We start from the raw sequence: 19,708 nt of genomic DNA, 5'->3' as shown, positions 1-19,708 counted from the left end.
CCAGAGATACTGTCTGTAACTAAGATATCATACTCAGTATTTTACATTTATTGTTCTTTCTCCATAATTGTTGACCCTTGCTTTCCATTGCTGAAATTTCTCAGATTAAAATACTGTATTACATTCATTTATTTTATTCGTTATGATTTACATTCAAAATATTCAGAAAATGTACGTCGTTTGTGTGTGAAATCTTCTTAGTAGCATGTATTTTTAGCCAGTGGTAATTTCACTCAAACGCTTGATAAAATCCAATAAAAAAAATTGATGACTGAACTGTTTAAAGACACTCAGTCAACCGTTCATTCCCATGCAACCATATGGTCAATCAGTGGTCAGTTGAACGGTCAGTCAGCCACGTTTGACTCTTCCTTTGACTATTCATTCTGTCCAGTCAGAGAATGAGGTTTTGGGTACCTGAGTGAATGGGCAGACAGACAGACAGACAGACAGATGACCAGATAACATTGCACATAGTGGATGGGTCATGCAGTTAGGGTGTGCTATGCCCTTATGAAGGAGGCATACAGCGTAAGGGTGGGTGGCAATGTAGCATAGTGGTAAGGAGCAGAGCTTGTAACCGAGAGGTTTCTGGTTCGATTCCCCTCTGGGGGCACTGCCGATGTACCCTTGGGTAAGGTACTTAACCCAGAATTGCTTCACTAAATATCCAGCTGTGTAAATGGATAACATGGAAAAATTGTAACCTATGTAAGTTGCTCCGCATAAGAACCTCCGCTAAATGACAGTAATGTTATGTAATGTAATGGGTGCAGGTGGCAGGAGAGACGGTTGGCAGGAAGAATGCCAGTCTGGGTGGATATCCTTGGCGATTGGCGGGGGGGGGGGGGTTGGTCAGTCTGCCTGGAGGAAGGGGGGTGCACACAGGTCTGCACAGCGGTGGTGGAACGAGCGGCCAATTTGGAACGCCGGGCACGGGGGCCGCGGTCCCCGCGGGTCGGCCCCGCTGCCGGCCGCCTGCGGCTCTGTCAAACGCCGCTCTGAGAGCAGGTCAGGGAGCGGCGCTGGAGCATGCGGTGCCTGAGTAACGCTGTCCCGGGATGAAGAGGTGACACTCTGCCTTCTGCTTCTCTCTCCTCTGCTTTTCCACGTAGAATCGGACGACAACACCTACTTTGTGATTGGAGCGATCCTGTACCGAACACTGGGATTCATCCTGCCCGCACCCGAGTAAGTGTGCGCACGCACGTGTGTGTGTGTGTGTGTGTGTGTGTGTGTGTGTGTGTGTGTGTGTGTGTGTATGTGTGTATGTGTGTGTGTGTGTGTGTGTGTGTGTATGTGTGTGTATGTGTGTGTATGTGTGTGTGTGTGTGTGTGTGTGTGTGTGTGTGTGTGTGTGTGTGTGTGTGTGTGTGTATGTGTGTGTGTGTGTGTATGTGTGTGTGTGTGTGTGTGTGTGTGTGTGTGTGTGTGTGTATGTGTGTGTGTGTGTGCGTGTGTTTGTGTGTGTGTGTGTGTGTGTGTGTGTGTGTGTGTGTGTGTGTGTGTGTGTGTGTGTTAATACAGTACATACTAAAGTGCTTGACTCGATGTTCGCTGTTCCACTGTTTGAAAAGGTACTGAGCACCTTCATCTACCCACATATTTGCTAAGGCCACGATAATGTTACTTCCACGTTAACTCCAGAAGGTTTCCCTGTAGCGATATATCATCCGTGCAGGCATTTTGTAATAAAGCTGTAAGCACTGCTCCACAGCGACACTGACCTTTATGGCCCTATATCTGTGTATTGATTAGAGCGCGATGTGCTCACCCACATTACCAGCTCAATGTATCACCGTACCGATTTCCACACCCCCAGTAAGATGCAGGCGCTCTGTTTTGATGAGAGATTCCTCTGTATCCCCCCATTCTAACCCGCAGCAAGTGATTTTTACAGGGTTGACCTACGAACTATTTCCCTCATACCAAGAGATACTTTGACCGGGTGGTATTTTCCTATAGATGCAACCATAGGACATTTTGACCCTTCGATATTGTCTCACTGAAGGTGACTCCTTAGCAACAGGAAAGAAAATGGGACTTCTCAAGTTGTGAAATGATTGAAATTCTGCGTGGTTCAGCAGGCTGGAACGTATAGTTCTGGCGCATGAAACGGTGCTGTGTAGTTACAGCTGTCGGGTACATATGGGGGGGGGGGGGGGCAGCGCTTATCTTCTAGGCCTTTTTAAAATTAGATTCTTTGATTCTGAAGCTCAAACGTTAAACCATTTCTATAGTAACCCTGGGGCGAGATTGTTTGTGATTCAAATGTGCTCTTCATAGGCTTGTCACATAAATAGCATATATAGCAATTATGTAAAGAAAAAAAAGAACAAAATTAATTTGTTCACATGTAATTGAAATGTAACGAGACCCATTCTAGGTGCAGTGGATGGCGTTTCTATTACTGCTACAATTGCTGAAACAATTCAATGTCTGCTAATAATACCTTAAAAGTAATTAATACAGTGGGAAACACTGACTTATCTCTCTTGAATCATTTGAACGGACAGTCCCAGTGGTAGACCAACTTATCTCAATTTACTTAGCGGCTTGATAGTTTGTCTCTGACAGTATGGCTCTTCCATTGTTCCATAACCTTAGCTAACTGACGGATCATTTCTTAGTTTTCACATAATTCTTGTCATTATCACTCAGATGACAACAAGAAATAAAAAAAATGGAACTTATTCCCAGCTAGCAGTAGCACACATGCAGTAAGCTTTAACACTGCACATGCACTAATGGATAACCTCTCCCCCCTGTAGAACAATGTAGATCAACGGCCCACCTAAATCCCCGGTGTGGCATAGTGGTAAGGAGTTGGGGTCATAACCAAATCCAGCTGTACAAATAGATAATATGTAAAATTGAACCTATATAAATTGCTCTGGTTAATATTAATACAGCAACGTCATGTGAATCTTTAGTCCGCACTCCATTGTCACGCCGCTCGATAGAGTGAAGGAGCACACAGCAGTGGAAGCTTCTGCAACCAGCTCAGTGCTCTTTCCTCATTGGGTATTGTGACCACACCCTCAGCTCAGACAGCGAATCAGGCAGTCCGGCCTCGCCCTCTACACGCGGCACATAATCCAGGATAACGGTCCATTTTAAGATACTCCTTCCCCTCGAGATGTTTAGACCCGTAATCCCAGTGCATGGAGGGCATTCCAAGAACCCTTCGACCTCTTCCAGCCTTCCCAGAATTCCTGGCTGCGTCTCTAGGGAACGTTCGTTGGGTAGTGTTGGAGCTGTGAATGGGTGTTTGAAACCATCCAGCTTCAGTCATTTCCTGTACATTTGAGCAATATGTGCCTTCCAGTTCACCTCTTACAATGAGCAGTGACTTTTCCAATAAAACAGAAGGGGTATATCTGTGTGAAGCAACTACCTTTAAAACACAACATGTTCTATACCTGGATATATTAATCTGTCAAGTTGATTAAAAAAAAAAAAAAAAAAACTGCTAACATACTGAAACTGAGTTGTTAGTCCCATGGCAAGTCACTATACCAAATTATAGCACAACTTTAATTATATGTGGGTGTGCGTGCATGTGTACATGCATATTTGTGTGTGTGTGTGTGAGTGTGAGTGTGTGTGATGTTGCTGTTGTTGTTTGTAGCTTTTTTTCCCATTTTATAACCAGTCCTGGGGGCTCCATGCCTTGCATATGAATAACAGCTAATTAGCTGAATGCACATCGTATCAACTTAAGGGCATGTGATAGATGCTGTTGTATCTAAGCCAATCTAAATAATTGTGTCAGCCCAATCAGAGCTCACGGGAGAGCCGAGGCGCGCTCTCTCTCTCCTTCCGTGCCTCTCTCTCTTTGTCTCCATATGTTGTTTCCTGCAGTCGTGGGCGTTCTCATTCAGGTCACTGCACTTGAGTGTGCTTGATTGCGGCCTTTTGTTGTTGAATATTTATGGGGATTTTGGGGCTGTTTATTTGTGGTTTTTCTTTTTTTTGTTTTTTTTTTTTGCTCGGTGCGGTTTGGGTTTGTGTCTTGTTAATTATGAGACAGCAGAAAACCGATGGGGCTCAGGGGGGGCTTGTGCGTTCATGTCTGCCCTGACCTGCCTCCAACCTTAGTCACATGACCTGACCCCAGCTGCACTGGGAGATGGCGGGGGGAGATTGATTCTGGGGCATTGATTGGATCCGTGTGTTCTGTGCTCCCCCTTCCCAGAAGCCCCCTGGTCATCAACTCGAAGATCCTGACGGTGACGGTGCGGCCCCTTCCGAAACCCACCGAACCTATGGTGGTGGTGGAGCTGTCCCCGCTGCTGAATGTGAGTGTCCCGTGTTGTGCACCTGTCCGAGACGGTCACCTGCATACACGCAATACACCTGTCTGATCACCTGTATACGCATATACACTCCCATACCTGAAAACAATATACTGTGGCATAATATACCTGCTTGCCACAGACACCTATAAACACATATGTAAAGACACACAGACGCACACACACACACACACACACAAGTAATAATACAAATGTCTGATATACACACACCTGTACACACATAGGCACACACAGAAACACTCACAAATAATACACCTGTCTGACCCACAGTTTTTCAATATAGTCTGGGTACAGGAAGAGTAATGCTACTGTTCCCAAAGTGAGTGATTGTGAGGTCACGTGGAACACTTAGGCAAAAGGTTGGATCGAGTCTGATCCAGATACAGCCAGTGTGATGCTGTTCTACACAGGAAATGTTCATGGAGTAAATTAAGACTGATCCCGCTACAGCAAGGCCAAGAGCCGCATGTGTTGATATCCATCGTTCAATAGAGAGATGAAGCCACAGGCAGGTGCACTAACATTTCTGTCTCACTGAAATAACTCAGAAGTCCTCCTCAGACCTGGGGTCAACTGTAATTAAAACCTTTATTTAATATTACGGACGCATCAGAGAGTCGCAGACACAATATTAGCCATAACCCCCCCGCCCCCGGGACAATTACCGTGATCAATTACCACGGTGAGGATGTGGCAGAGCTCGCCAGGGCAGCGGAGTTTCACACCGACTGAGAGGTTGCCCGTGGTAGGGCCCCGATCTGGACCATCAAAGCGTCAGATTTATAGAGAGGATGATGGATACTGCAGAGAGACAGAGAAGGAGAATCCAGGGTGGTCCGAGCCTCCCCTGCTCCGGAACCCGCCACTGCTGTCATTTCCCGAAATTAGATATCCGGAGTTAATGAGTAAATCCAAAGGACATCTCCCTCTTGGGAAGTCCTGCAACGGGGGTGAGAGAGGGGGTGGGGGTCTCAAGGTTGCCATCGTCATCCCTCGTCCTCCCTTACCTGTGAATATCTCCATCTCTCTGTAAAATCTTTGTCTTCTCTCCCCTGTCCCGTCTCTCTCATTATTCTTCCCTCCTACTCTCGTTTTTTTTCCCCGTCTTTTTTCTCTCTCAGCTCATCTGTCTCATCTTTGAGTTGTCTCCGACCTGCTTCATTAGTGTTTTGGAGTGTTGCTATTAATGAAATCAGCCGATCATTTCTGTCTAAAAACCATTCAGGACTTGGCAGGGTCTGCTGTGAGCCTATGTGGCTTCAGTCCCTACTGGAGAAATTCTACTAAATATCTTGGCTCAGGATATATATGTCCATTGTCCCCTTCCGGCGGGGAGAGAGAGACAGAGAGAAAGAGAGAGGTGGGGTGAGAGGAACAAGACAAAAGACTGATTAGGGCCAAGACTTGATCAAAGCGTCCTTTTTCTAGCTAACATATTAAGCACATCCTTTTTTCCAGCTAGCATATCAAATGCTTCCATTTCTAGCTAACGTATCAAATGCATCCTTTTCCCAGCTGACATATCAAGCAAATCCCTTTGCTGCTAATATATCAAACGCATCCTTTTCCGGCGAAGATATCAAATGTGTCCTGCACCTACCAAATGCATCCCTTTTCCAGCTAACACGTCAAACTTGCAGTTGATTTCTCAGGGATAAAAGCAGGTATCACGTGATGGGTAGGAAAGCAAGCGGGGGAGTGGAGCAGAGCCCTAGAGTCTCATTTTACTCCTGACCCCCCAACCCCCTGTCCCCGCCCCCTAAGGTTGCCCCGCCAACCTTGAGTTCCCACAGAGAGAGACAGAGGCAGCGATGCTTATCGAGGGCGAGGCCCGGCACAGCACCCACCCTGTGTTTATACCTGCTGCAGACGCCCCTAATCCCCTGCAGGAGAAGCAGGTCACTATCCGCCCCCCCCCACAGCAGGGGATCGTGGGTAATTGCAAGTTGGCAGCTGCAGGGTGGCGACCTTGGCTGGCGAGCCCGTGCCCAGATGCCGCATCGCCGTGGCGACAGATGTTGAGGGGGTTTTTCGGAGCGGAGCACCGTCCTCTGCGTATAGACAGCTGGTTTGCGCTGCCCGGGGGCCTCCCCCCCTGCCCCCCACCGCCCTGCGGCGAAGTGCAGGGGGGCGCAGGCCCGAAAGTGACACCAGCCGCTAAGGAGGGGTGAGATCTGCACGCAATACCGTCTCCATCTGGGAAGAGAACATTCCAGACCTACAGAGTACAAGCTGCCAGGTTTTCTCCTTTTCTTTTTGGTGGGTGGGGGGAATTTTGATTTATCGTTATGCAATGTTTCATGTGAGATTTGTCCTTGGAAATGATAAATCTTCCCCCTCGCATTGCGTACGTGGTTTACTCAGCGGATACCCTCACTCGAGGTCAACCGCGCAGAATATGTTTTATATTTGACCTGTTTGTGCAGTTTGATGAACCTCTGATGTAACTGTGCAACGGTACAACAGAGACACCTCACATGGGACCCCAACCGTACTGTAAAGGTGACGGTTAGAGTGCTCTGCTTGCCACTGGGATTCGCCAGGCTACTGCAACGTTCTCACAACGTTCCCACAGCATTTTTAAGTTCCGTTCTCATCAGATATCAGACCACCGCAGGTAACGCTACATGTCAGCCGGGTGGGCGATGACATGCATCTCTCTGTGTGTCTATGTCGTCTGCCAAAAGACTGACAGCCGACATGATCCCTGTCAGAGAGCACAAAGGCTGCTTACCAGGCAGATGCTGTGATCCTGGCAATTTACTTTCCCTGGTGATTGACATCTGCCAGTGGAAGCAAGTGTCTGTCTTGAGATGTAGACACAGATATTTTAACCAGTCATGTAATTCCCCACAGGGTAATGGTTCTAGGTGCTCCTTGGAAGCTCTTGGCAGTGAAAGCTGCACTGGAGTGTTGAAATTTTCAGAACAGCGTGAGGTTTTCAGCTTAAAGTAATTCTTAAATACCTTTTAGGACTTAATGGGCCTCTTAAAATAATAATAAAAAAAAAGTTTAAGGCTCTTGCTCAGACTCCTAACTACATAGGAATTCTGTACACTTAACTCTAATAATTCACTGCCTTCAGTCACAAGCAAGAAGTTTGCAGTTTTCTGCAAAGAAAAACTTTTTTGCTTTACAGTTTCAGGGAGCTGTTTAGAGGGCACTGGTTTGATAAGGCAGGTCTTTTTTTTTGTCACACATTCACTTAGATACATTCTGACATTATTCTTCTCAAAGGATTAAAGCCGACATTCTCAAATAAAAGGCATCATCCTGTGTGTATGGTAATGGGATATATACACAGTGCCCTCCATATGTATTACCTGTAAATTATATATAAAGAAAAAATTGTTAAAATATTCTTAAAACGCTGTACTGTAATCTTAATAATATTGCAGGGTAAAGTCATAAATTGTATGTTATTGTTCATAAATAATGTCTTCTATTCCAGAAATCACTAGAAACATCCAAAAATGTTTATTCTGACTTTTGGTCTATAATTGATCCAAACTACTCTCTTAAAATGGCTTCCTTTACACTACTTACTTCTCTGTGAGCACAATTCATACCTGAGCTCTATTGCATTAACATTGCATACTGCATATCTACCAACACTGGTTGTGCCATCATACAATGAATCTTATATTCAGGTTATAGCAGAACTTTCATAGAGAGTCCCGTCCCTTCAGTAGGGACAAAATCAAACAGTAAAATGAACTTCTGTGTAAGAAACATTACAGTCCCAGCTGCTGAGCTTCACTGTAGTCTATATGCATTAAATATCTGTTCAACTTCCTGAGCACATCCATTAGATTTAAAATAGATTAATGTATAAATACATAATCCATGCTGCGCTGAATACATGTTTACATGTGAGCCTGGTAATGTCAGCGTATGAAATTCTGTGTTGTAGCTGTATTGTTTATTTATATACTCATTAATCCGGCAGCGTAACTGTTGACAAAGAGGAGCAAATGTTAGCTGTGAAAACAGACAGGCGCATGGAAAGAAATGTCACATGTTTGTCTAGGGCTCTAGGTAGAGGATAGAGGGTGGGAGAGTCTTATGACAATTAGCAACAGCGCAGGGAGGTGCAGGGTCCCTGTGGCATTTCAGGTAAGCAATGCATGGCTGTCACCCTGAATATGCTCACTGCCCGCGTGGGAAGAAATGAATGGGCAGTTCAGTGGGAGTCAGCCCGTCTGTGGGTAGCAGGGAGCTTCTACTTCTTCGCCGCGGCATAACCGAGCGGAGACGCATTCCTGCATGTACGGGAACGGAAGGGGTGCGAGGGCAGATATCGATGCCCCGCCACGCGCCCGTATCCGAAATAAACCTTTCATTGTTCATTCATGAACGTGGCCTTCCTGACAGACAGGGAAGGAGCACTCAGCCGAACTGAAAGAGATCAAAGCAAAGTGCAATCAAAGTGTTTGAGGGGGTCTTATGAAAGTTACTCTTAGCCTTCATGAATACGCTCCTGAGTGCGACTTTTCTGTAAACTTTTTTTTTTTTTTTTCCTGTGATATCAAGTCTTCGTCTAAGTGATAAAAGATTCTTAAGAGTACTCTTCAGATAGTGGACCTGTTCTACCTTTCCTCAGGTAGTACCAGACTCCCTATTCGTAGAGCAGACTCACTGGGTGCCCTCAAAAGAAGGCTGAAAACTCGTCTCTTCAAACTTTAGCTCTACTCTACCTTCCTCTCTATCTATCCTATCTGTCCCTATTTTCTATTCCAAAAAAACCACTCTACACTAGTTTGGCACTTAACTCAATATTGTACTGACCTCTTGTAGTACTTTTCGATAACTACTCTTAGCATAGTGATGCACTTATTTGGAAGTCCCTCTGGGAAAGAGTGTCTGCTAAATTATGTAATGAAATGTACCAGCTTGATCCATCATTTGGGACTCATAACCACCCTCTTGTCAGACCCCATCAATGTGTTGGCACGGTCACATCGACCAAGGTAGGTCCTGATATGGTTGCTGGTTGACAAGTGATGCTGATTGGGGTGTAGAGTGGTTTTCCATAAGCAAAGCATTTCTATAGAAATGTGGTGGCAGTGTAGCCCAGAGCTCGTAAATGGAGAGGTTGCTGCTTGGATTCCCCGCTAGGGCAATGCTGTTGTACCCTTGGACAAGGTACTTAACCCACAACTGCCTCAGTGAATATCCAGCTGTATAAATGGATAGCATGTACATATATGCATATAGCTCTGGATAAGAGTGTCTGCTAATGTGACAATAATGTAATAATGTATAGAGACAGAGACAGATTTTCACAGCACTGCATTGCTGCCATTAGTCAGATGGACTGCCTCACCAAGCAATTTGTGAGGACGCTCGGCTTTTGGGAGATGACATTGTATCTCCCTCACCTTCTCCTCCCTGAGTTTCTCTCCTCCACATCACAAGAATTTATGGCACCTGGCAGGTTTCTGGAAACTCTTCTGTACACATATTAAGGCTTCAGCTGAAATATTTTGACTGCCCCTGCGCTTTGAAAAACAGGGTTAGATGATTCATTTCCAGTGGAGATATCAGATGATTTGCGGTTTGGTTTTTGGCGTTGCATTTATTCAGCGGAATTACCGCTGCCGTTGCCTTGCCAGAGTGTTTGAAGTTATTTCCAAAGGAGGTGGGTGCCGTGGGGTGAAGGTGTTTGGTGTGGTGCGCATTGCACATGGTCAGGGGTTCGAAAAGCAGTGCAGTGGCCTATTCCTTGTGTTTGGGTGTGATCATCTGTGCACCAGTCACTGAAATTCAAGTAGAGTCCAAGTGCAATATCTCTGCAATACCCCCACCATCAAACTCTGCCAGTTTTTCTGTCCCAATCCCCCCCCCCCCCCCCCCCCCCCCCCCAACTTGATGTCATCTCCGATGGGCCACCAGTCTCTCTCTGCATCACTCACTGTTGTCCCTGTCACTCCTCTGGACACTGGCCGGGAGGCCTAAACTAGGCCTGTTCCCCATCAGACTTATCCTTTCATTGCTCTTGAATTGCACCCCTCATTCGGTCAGTCAGCATCAGCTAGCAGATTATCACATCACATTACTGTCATTTAGCAGACACTCTTATCCACAGTGACTTACCTAATTTTACAGTTCTACATGTTATCCACTTATACAGCTGGATATTTACTGAGGCAGTTCTGGGTTAACTACCTTGCCCAAGGGTACAGCAGCAGTGCCAAATTAAATAAAACAGTGAAGTGTGCCACAATGTGCCATTAGATAATAAAGAATAAAGTTCTATTCTTTCCGGTATTATTAGGTTCTGTTCTATTTGTTGAATACTGGATTGAACTGGTTTGACAGCTGTCTAGATGTGAAGAGATGTGTCACTACAGACAAAGGAAAATGGAGGGATTGCTGATTTGTTGATTGATAAATGAGCACAAGCACTCTCTCACACACACACACACACACACACACACACACACACACACACACACACACAAATGTGTTCCCTCAGTCACACCCCCAGAGATTACTGTGCCAGTGAGCAGCTGTAGTTGCATCCACGGCCACAAGGGGGATCTCCTTTCTTTGCAGCCCTGCCATTAGGGGAGCTTCTCACAGACATGTGCTGTAGTGTGCTGTGTGCTATGTTTGTTCTCCCTCTTCATTGGCTTGTTAATCCAACAGCTTTCCATTACACTGTTTCTAACAGAGCACAGAGTAGGTGAGCTTTCATTCGGCTTTCAAACAAATCACACTGCCAGCATGCATATTTATGAGTAGCATTTAAAACTGGATTTTCACACACAGTTCTGCTTTAAAAGCTATTGGTTTAGTGTAAGTAGATGTCATGGTGGCATTGTGGTGGAATGTCTGGCTAATGCTTTTATGTGTGTGCGTGTGTGTGAATGTGTATACGGTTACGTGTGCGTGTACATGAGCGTGTGCGCGTGTGTTAATGTGTGTAAGGTTATGCGTGTCTACATCAGTGTGTATGCGTGACCATATGTTTGTGTGCGCGTGGGCAGGTGTGTGTGTATGTGTGTGTGTGTGCGTGTGCGTGTGCGTGTGCGTGTGCGCGTGCGCGTGTGCGTGTGCGTGTGCGTTGTGTGCTGTGTGCTGTGTGCTGTGTGCTGTGTGCTGTGTGCGTGTGTGTGCGTGTGCGTGTGCGTGTGTGTGTGTGTGTGTGTATAGAGTGTGTGTGTGTGTGTGTGTGTGTGTGTGTGTGTGTGTGTGTGTAGAGGGGATAGCAGGTTAAGAGAATGAACAGTGCAGTGTGTTCCCTGTCACCTCCTCTGTTCCCCTCCCCACCTCCTCCACCCCCCTTCTCTCTCTCTCTCTCTCTCCCTCTCTCTCTCTCTCTCTCTCTCTCTCTCTCCCTCTCTCCATACTCTCACCCTCTTTCTCTGTCCCCCTCTTCTCTGTCACTGTCTCCTCCTTTCCTGTCTCTCACTCTCTTTCTCCCTCTCTCCTCCCTGTCACGCTCCTTCTCTCTTTTCCCCTTCCCGCCTCTTTCTCACCGTCATTCTCCTCCTTGCTCTATCTTTTCTCCCACTTCCTTTATCCCCTCTCTTCTCCCCTCTCCTCCCCATCACTTTCTCTCTCCCTCTCTCTTTCTTTGTGAGACTGTTGTGTAAAGAATGAAAAGGAAGGGTTATGCAATGGCTCGACACATTCACAGGCATACTAATCAGGTGACCTTTGTCACAGTGAAAATGTGTTAGGTCTGGATAAAGGGTCATTATATGCTCGAAAGCAGGACTGAGTCACGCACTGGAAGTGTTGTGAGGTCGACAGAACCATGCAGACTGCAGAAGCAGTGAGCAGACCCATCTGCTGTCTCGAACCTCAGGTACCATCCACTTGCCTGCAGGTTGTGTCCCCTCTCACAACCATGCTCAGTTTGCTAGAAGTAAATTTACGTTACATAATTTAGTAGGTGCTGTTACCCATAACGACTTTGAAATAGGTGCATCACAATGCTAAGAGTACTATTATTAGTAGTAGTAGTATTATAGTAGCACTAATTGTATTTCATCACTTTTCTAGTGTGGCCTAAATTGTTTACATTTCTAGGTATTATCCATCTATACAGGTAAATATTTCTACAGGGCATAAGAGCAACTCACCTGGAAATCAAACCTGCATCCCTGTTACAAGCCCAGTTCCTTAACCAATATACAACGCTGAGACCCTGCCACTGTTATATCACAATTGAGTGCTTTTCTCGATTGGACTGGATGAATAAATTGCACCTGTCAATCCCCTGGTCAATCAATAACAAGTCAATTTGCGCGTCCTACCCCACTGGGCAATGATAATAGGGGGCTCGCTGCTTTGACTGGCAGAATCGGCTTTGGAGGCGACGAATCAATGATCAGTTAAGAATGAGTCAATAATGAATCAGCAACTGGTTTGTTTCTTCAGCTGAGCTTTGTATTGACCTGCGAGATGCAACTGTGACAGAATGATTATTATTATTATTATTATTATTATTATTATTATCATTATCATCATGATAGTTGTCATCTCCATCATTATTTTAATTGTTAGCATTGTTGTTGTTAGCTTTAAGTCATTTATCATATGTTCTTATGCCAGGTCATTTATAATGCATAAAAGGGATTAACATCCAGATACGTAGGATAAATCCATTGTTGACATTAATCATTAGTTAACAGTTCATATCAAATTATACAACACATAAAGAAATGTCAAAATAATGCATCATAGGGATTAATACCCAGATAAGTAGGATGAATGTGATATGAATTGTTAACTAATGATTAATGTCAAGAACACATTTATTACACAACACGTAAAGAAATGACACACAAAACATACCATAATAATCAATAATAATGCTCTGGCCCTTACTTGTTCATTCAGTCTGCTGAAGTCTTTGTGCAAGAAATGGAAAAGGCTTCAGCTACAGAATATTAAGCTATTAATCAGTGAGAGACATTAAGGCCTCAGAGTCGGTTCCCGGGTCTTGTGAGTGAGTGTTTCTGCCCCGGGGGGTTAATAGAGTTCATCCTGCTGCTTTCTGGGAGGGCAGGGAGAGAGGGGCCCCTGCTGCTCGCTCAGGCCAGGTAAACAGGGGGCCCTATCAGGATGTTAACTGAATAATTAGCGCCCTTTCCCGATTAAGAACTCGCTGTGACAGCCCAGAGGGGAAAAAAAACGGCCTGAAATGACAATGCCGTTTCTCTCCTTCTCTCTCTGTGTCTGTTTCTCTCCGTTTCTCTCTGTCCTTACCTCCCTCCATCTCTCTCCAGGCTGTAACTATTTTTCTCTCTTTTCCACAGGGCACATCAGACCCCCACTGTGTCGTCTGGGATTACAGCAACCCGTAAGTCACCTTGCCGATCACTCACATGTACTCATGTACACTTAGTCTCTGAGACTCACTCAGACACACACACACATGCATGCATACATACACACACAATGCCTGAGATTCACTCTTTCTATACAAGTTGTACTTTCTGTACAACCTCAAACTCACCCACGCAAAATCCCTTACAGACACACACACGCACGCATGCATACGCATGTATGTGTGCGCAACAGACAAAGATACAATAACTCACATAATCATACACAAGCACATATATATTCAATCAGTTTCAATTCAGTTTAAGAGTCACATACATTCACATGTATGAACACACAACCACACACTATTAATTGTTACAGAATGCAAAGATTTTGATATAATTGGCAATGCGTTCCTGAATTGCAATGGACAATGAGCGACACTTTACTTTTACTGGTAACCCCTCATGCTGCTTCAAGTGGCTGTCAGTGATCTGTCTGCCTCAGTGCTGTATAGCTGTGGTTTTACACAAAGGTGCAGTTGTAATGTAAGGCTGCCAATAATGGCTGCATTTAGGAGCATTGAGGTACAGAAAGAGCAACAGAGAAAGGAGAAGATAAGCATGTGAAAGGAACATAGATATACTGGTTCCACCTGACTTGGGGCTTCCATTCAAGTCAGTTCGATTCGGCGGACTTCAATGGCAGGGCAAGCCTATACCTATGTTGCCAAGACATATGCAAGGTATGATAAAACGGTGAATGCATTCAACATTAAAATAACCATGGGCCATGAATGAGATAGGTCTTTGTTTTGCCTCTCAGTGTCACTGACTGGCCCTCAGGTTGTGGCAACTGAATCCCTCATCTCTCCTAAATAGAACAGCTGCCTCTTGCTTTCTGATAGGAACTCAAAAGTTCTTGGGCTTTGACTTTTTACCTGGCGTCCCAGGACACCTGGATTTCCTCCAGTCAACAGGGCTAATGGCACAAAAGTGGCATTGTTCCTTTCCTGGTCCGTGATGGGTGGGGGGTCAAATGATTTCAGGTTGATTTTCTGTGTGTCTGTGTGTGTGTGAGAGAGTGAGTGTGAGAGAGTGAGTGTGAGAGAGTGAGTGTGAGTGTGAGTGTGAGTGTGAATGTGTGTGTGTGAGAGAGAGAGAGAGAGTGTGAGAGACAGAGCAAGAGAGAGTGTGAGTGAGAGTGTGTGTGTGTGAGAGAGAAAGGAGAGTTAGTGAGTGTGTGTGTGTGTGTGTGAGAGAGAGAGAGAGAAAGGAGAGTTAGTGAGTGTGTGTGTGTGTGTGAGAGAGAGAGAGAAAGGAGAGTTAGTGAGTGAGTGAGAGTGTGTGTGTGAGAGGGAGATACAGGGCGTTCGGGGAGAGAGTTGTAGTGCCTCTGTTGGGGTTTGAATGCGTGTGAAATGGCTGTGAAGGCTCCCGCCCCTCTGAGGGGCAGGGGAGTGCATGTAGATGAAATTAATTACGGCCTCGAAAAGAAAAGGGCGCGCTTTTCTCCCACATCACGTGTGCTCCCTCCCACAGCCGGTTCAAGCTGTTCATCCCAAGGCAGACCAAGCTGCCGATATCACAAAAAAAAACCCACGGTCGGCACGGTAATGGCAAAAACCCTGATTTGAACGAAAATAACAGGCTTTAATTACTCAGACAGAAAACCCTATTTAAAACTCGCAAAGTCAATTAATGGAATAACAGATTACCACTCAGACCAAATTAAATTCAGAATAATTAAAAAGACGGATGTGAAAGGATGATTAGAAACGCTGTGAGATATGAATTAGATTTATCGCCAGACTGACTAAAAGCAGGGCAACATAACTCAGGCCTTTGGTAAATAAATTCCGCGCAACCAAGTAGCACCTGGAAGCTGCCTGATTACTTTTTCCTCTGACTTTTCTGCGGAAAAGCCAGGAGATTCCATTGGAGGGGGGGGTGGAGCATGGCACACTGCCTTCACACTGCGAACGGAGACGACTTCCTCCTCAGCATAACGTCGCGCTTCATCATTATTGGAATTTTATTCTCACCCCCGCAGTTCTGTATTTCTTAAAGATGCTCTCAAGCGTCATTTGAATCTGATAATTAAGATTCCAGATTGCTGGAGTTTTTTTTTTTTCTTTATTTTCTTCTTCCCTTTAGTGTTTGCCGTGCACCGTTTTTTTTTTTTTTTTTTTAATGTACTCTGCCAGCACAACTCTGTTTAGTTTATAATTGCTGCCTGTACAAAGCAATGCCTGCTGTATTTCTGTAGGACTAATTATGGCTAACAATACAAGCTATTCATTTTATCATTTATTCTGCCACCGTGTTCTGCCACTTTCCACTAAACTGGTAGGACACACGAGGACTGGAGCCAAGGCACTAGCTTCAGTGCAGAAAGAGAGGTGCATCTCTCACAGAACTGTACCTCACAGGCTTCCAACTCCTTTACTGAAACAAAAAACACGAGCATCCCATCTGACAGCTTTGGGCTTTTGTGCCTAACTTTGAGTCGCACATTAAAGCAAGTACTCTTTGTTTTAATTCATACACTTTTTTTTTAATCAGAAAACACTAAATGGACACTAGATGTTCAAGAATGAAAGAAAATGTAAGAGTTGCTTCGATTTGTTATTCAAAGTTAAAGGAGGGTTTCTGAGATGTGCCTTGAGTGATGTACTTCAGTTCTGGCATGTAATGTTGGATTTGTTGCATGAAAGGACACATCAGCACTTCTCAAGGTAAGAAACAGCGTATCCATTTCTGATTTCAGGGGGGAATTCCCTTTTAAGGACAAATGTTTTAGTGGCTAAATTGAACGTACCTCAGGATTTTAAAGGCAGTGCTTCTGAGGTGTTTTCTTTCTAAATATGATTGTTCCCACACACAGTCTACACAAACCCTCCTTCTGTTGCACACAAATACAGACGCTCTCGCGCACACACGCACACATAAAGACATCTCGCTGTCATGCTGTTCAGTCCCAGCTGTGTCCTACATGAGACAGGTGAGGCTACAGACTGCCACAGACTGCTGTGGCTCAAGGTGACTGATTCAAGGCTCTGATGGCAGAAAATTATGAGCCACACACACACACACACACACACACACACACACACACACGTCACCTCTCTGAGTGGAAAGAGAGGGGTAAGGGTCTCTCCCAAGCAACACGCAAGAATGAAAAATGGGGACCTCTGTGGGGTTCCTCTGTGCTTACACACATCTATCTAGCCATGTAGCCTGCAGCCAGGCTAACAATATAGGTATGCAAGAGCTGTGGGATCATAATTGAGGTAGAAATACGCTTTTTGGATTAGTGTATTTAGTGTGCTTTTACTGATTCATCGAATAATAATTATTTTCAGTCATTGTGACCTTGAATTGTTTCTTTCACTTGGTTGCAGTAACTAAAAGGGTACTGTACTTGTACAATCCAATTGACCAGATGATAATTTCATAATTCCACCTCTGTTTTTTTATTATTCATGTCCTGTCAGTTCGGTACTTTAAAAGTTCAGATGATCAGTGTCCTGTATTCACTCGCGCATTTGAAGAATCGCTAACCATAAAACATTCACCAGCGTGATAAGGTCAGGCCGGACATGAAAGGGAATTTGAGATTACATGCCCGTGCGGGCAGCTCTTGCTCTTCCTTCTCTTTCTTCATCTGTATCTTCCCTTTTTTTTCTCCCTCTGCCCTCCTTGGAATAGTCAAAGAAAAAATGTTGGTTGATTTTTACAACAAACATTTTACAATCAGCGTCTGTGTCAAGTACAGTAGCAATATCTGCTGTGAGATGTGGTTAAAGGAAGGCGTGCCGCACCGGTAGGTTTTTGGGTCAATTCCTGGGTGGGACACTACTGTTTTCCCCTCATAAGTGGACATGTGCGTGATCATACATAGTATTGTGAAGTGTAGCATCACAATGTGTTTTGGGTTCTGTGTTCTAGTGACTGATGTAAGTTGTTGCACAACGTAACTTAGGGTAGGGCTTGTATAGTGTTGTGCTCACACTCATTAGTCTGGGAGTGCTGTTAGCCTGGTCTGACACTATTGCTCATTCAACTTGAATGGATACGCTTCTGTTCTTTTTGCACTAAGTCGCTCTGTATAAGTGTGCCTGCTAAATGAATGCAAGTATGGCATAGTATAGAATAGTATAGCATAGTATGGCATACTATAATATAGTACAGTAGAGTGTGGAAGCATATAGTGTAGTGTAGTATAGTGACCCTTGTTGTTTTGGACAGGCCTGTCTGGTTAGTGAACTGTATGTGAATGAATCTTGGACTGTGCCCATCCTCTTTAGGACAGGAGAGACAGCCAGGAGAAGTGAGAGATGGCCTTATTGATCCGCTCTGTTGAGGCTGCATATTGAGCAAGCTTCCTGTGCAGCTCCAGAGGAGGTCGATGTGGGAGAGTCGCCATTGTCCTGTACCTGAGAGAGGGGATGAGATAACACCCCTTTTTTCAGCATTTCATATATTGGACCAACAGGAAAGTAAACATCTTCTCTTCTGGTTATATCTGTCAAAATCGGAAACCTGCTAGTCCTGTTGAGGAGTTGAGTTAATCGGGTGGAAAAAAAGCAGGCCATGATGTGATGATGCTCCATTGGAAATAAAAGGTTTCTTACATTATTATGAGTGCTAGTTCGATTAGTGTAGTGTGGTGCAGTGGTAAGGATCAGGGCTTGTAACTGAAAGGTTGCTGGTTGGATTCCCCACTGGGGCACTGCTGTTGTGCCCTTGGGCAAGGTACTTAACTCAGAATTGCCTCAGTAACTCTCCGGCTGTATAAATAGATGAAATTTTAACCTATGTAAGTCACTTTTGATAGGAGTGTCTGCTAAATGACAGTAATGTAATGTAATGGTTATCATTGGTAAAGTATCAGCAGTACTGATCATCTTTAGCAGTGAGTCATTCACTTTGCACTTTCATCTGGAACAGTTTGTAGCACAGACATTAATTGCAGTAATGTGCACAACCTCAAAATTTACTGTAAGAACAAGAACCAAATAAAATCTCAGTCTAGGCTAATTCAGGTCCAAAATAACCCAAGGCACAGTAATCGCTTGAGGCAAACAGCCCTGGGTTGTTTGAGAAAAAAATCACAAATTTTAGGTGTAAGCAGCTGGGAAATTAGCAGGAAAGTACGTGTAGGAGTGAAGGAGGTGTGTGGTTAGCAGACAATGTGTGATCAACTCATTTCTACCACTAGGGGTGCTGGAGAGCAGAAAGAATACTACTGAAAATGAAAGGAAAAAAGGGATTAAACAATATTTGTCCCGCTGAAGTGATTGAGGATGTCACTATTTGTTTGCAGTTGCTTGGGGCTGGAGCTTTCCAGCAGAGAGGGAGAGAATGTTACAGGGAAAGCTCTAATGGTATTCACACGCCATTAGAATTTCAAAAGTGGTCAGCTCTACAGTGGCTTTTCCACATGTTTGTTTGTTGTTGTTTGTAGTTTGAGTTATTAAGCAGTGCATTGATCGCAGCGGAATTAAATTACTTGACAATGAAAGAAGAGAGATGGGTTGAAATGTCAACTTCTCCAAAGCGCTGTCGTCTCTGATGTTCTTTCAGCAGCCACAGCGAATTCTTTCTCATCTTACATCTCTCTGCCACGCTCGCAGGAACATGTACCTCCTCAAATGCGGGCTATTACACACACACACACACACACACACACACACACACACACACACACACACACACACTAGCGCCTAGATACACACATAGGGACACACAAACGCACACACGTGTATGCACACATGCACACATACACACACATAGACAGACACATGCACACACGCACACAGACTAACACCTACAGATGCACATAGGGACACACACATACACACACATACACAGACACATGCACACACACACACACACACAAACACCTATAAGACACCTACAGACACTCACACAGACTAACATACGCACACAGGGACACACACAAACATGCATGCACATGCATACATAGGGATGCACACACTTACTCATACACACACACACACACACACACACACAGGTAGACACAATCATACATACACACATTTACTTGAGAAGGGGGTGAAGTATTGAAACACACACACAGAA

At 44.7% G+C, this 19,708-nt stretch overlaps 1 protein-coding gene across 6 annotated transcripts in view; it reads left to right on the top strand.

Annotated features, from left to right (window-relative positions):
- adgrb2 (adhesion G protein-coupled receptor B2) overlaps positions 1–19,708 on the top strand; it is a 249,326-nt gene that overhangs the window by 153,024 nt on the left and 76,594 nt on the right. For all 6 annotated transcript variants that reach the window (XR_005004465.1, XM_036515960.1, XM_036515957.1 and 3 more), the window contains exons 14-16: positions 1,116–1,191; positions 4,199–4,301; positions 13,592–13,635. Coding sequence is in view for 5 of the 6 variants with exons in the window: in XM_036515960.1 (XP_036371853.1) it covers positions 1,116–1,191; positions 4,199–4,301; positions 13,592–13,635 (223 nt within the window). In the remaining variant the exon portion in view is untranslated. The remainder of the gene's footprint in view (positions 1–1,115; positions 1,192–4,198; positions 4,302–13,591; positions 13,636–19,708) is intronic.

Source organism: Megalops cyprinoides, chromosome 21 (genome assembly GCF_013368585.1).
Source record: "Megalops cyprinoides isolate fMegCyp1 chromosome 21, fMegCyp1.pri, whole genome shotgun sequence".
NCBI lineage: Eukaryota > Metazoa > Chordata > Actinopteri > Elopiformes > Megalopidae > Megalops > Megalops cyprinoides.
This window is presented reverse-complemented; position numbering and strand designations above follow the sequence as displayed.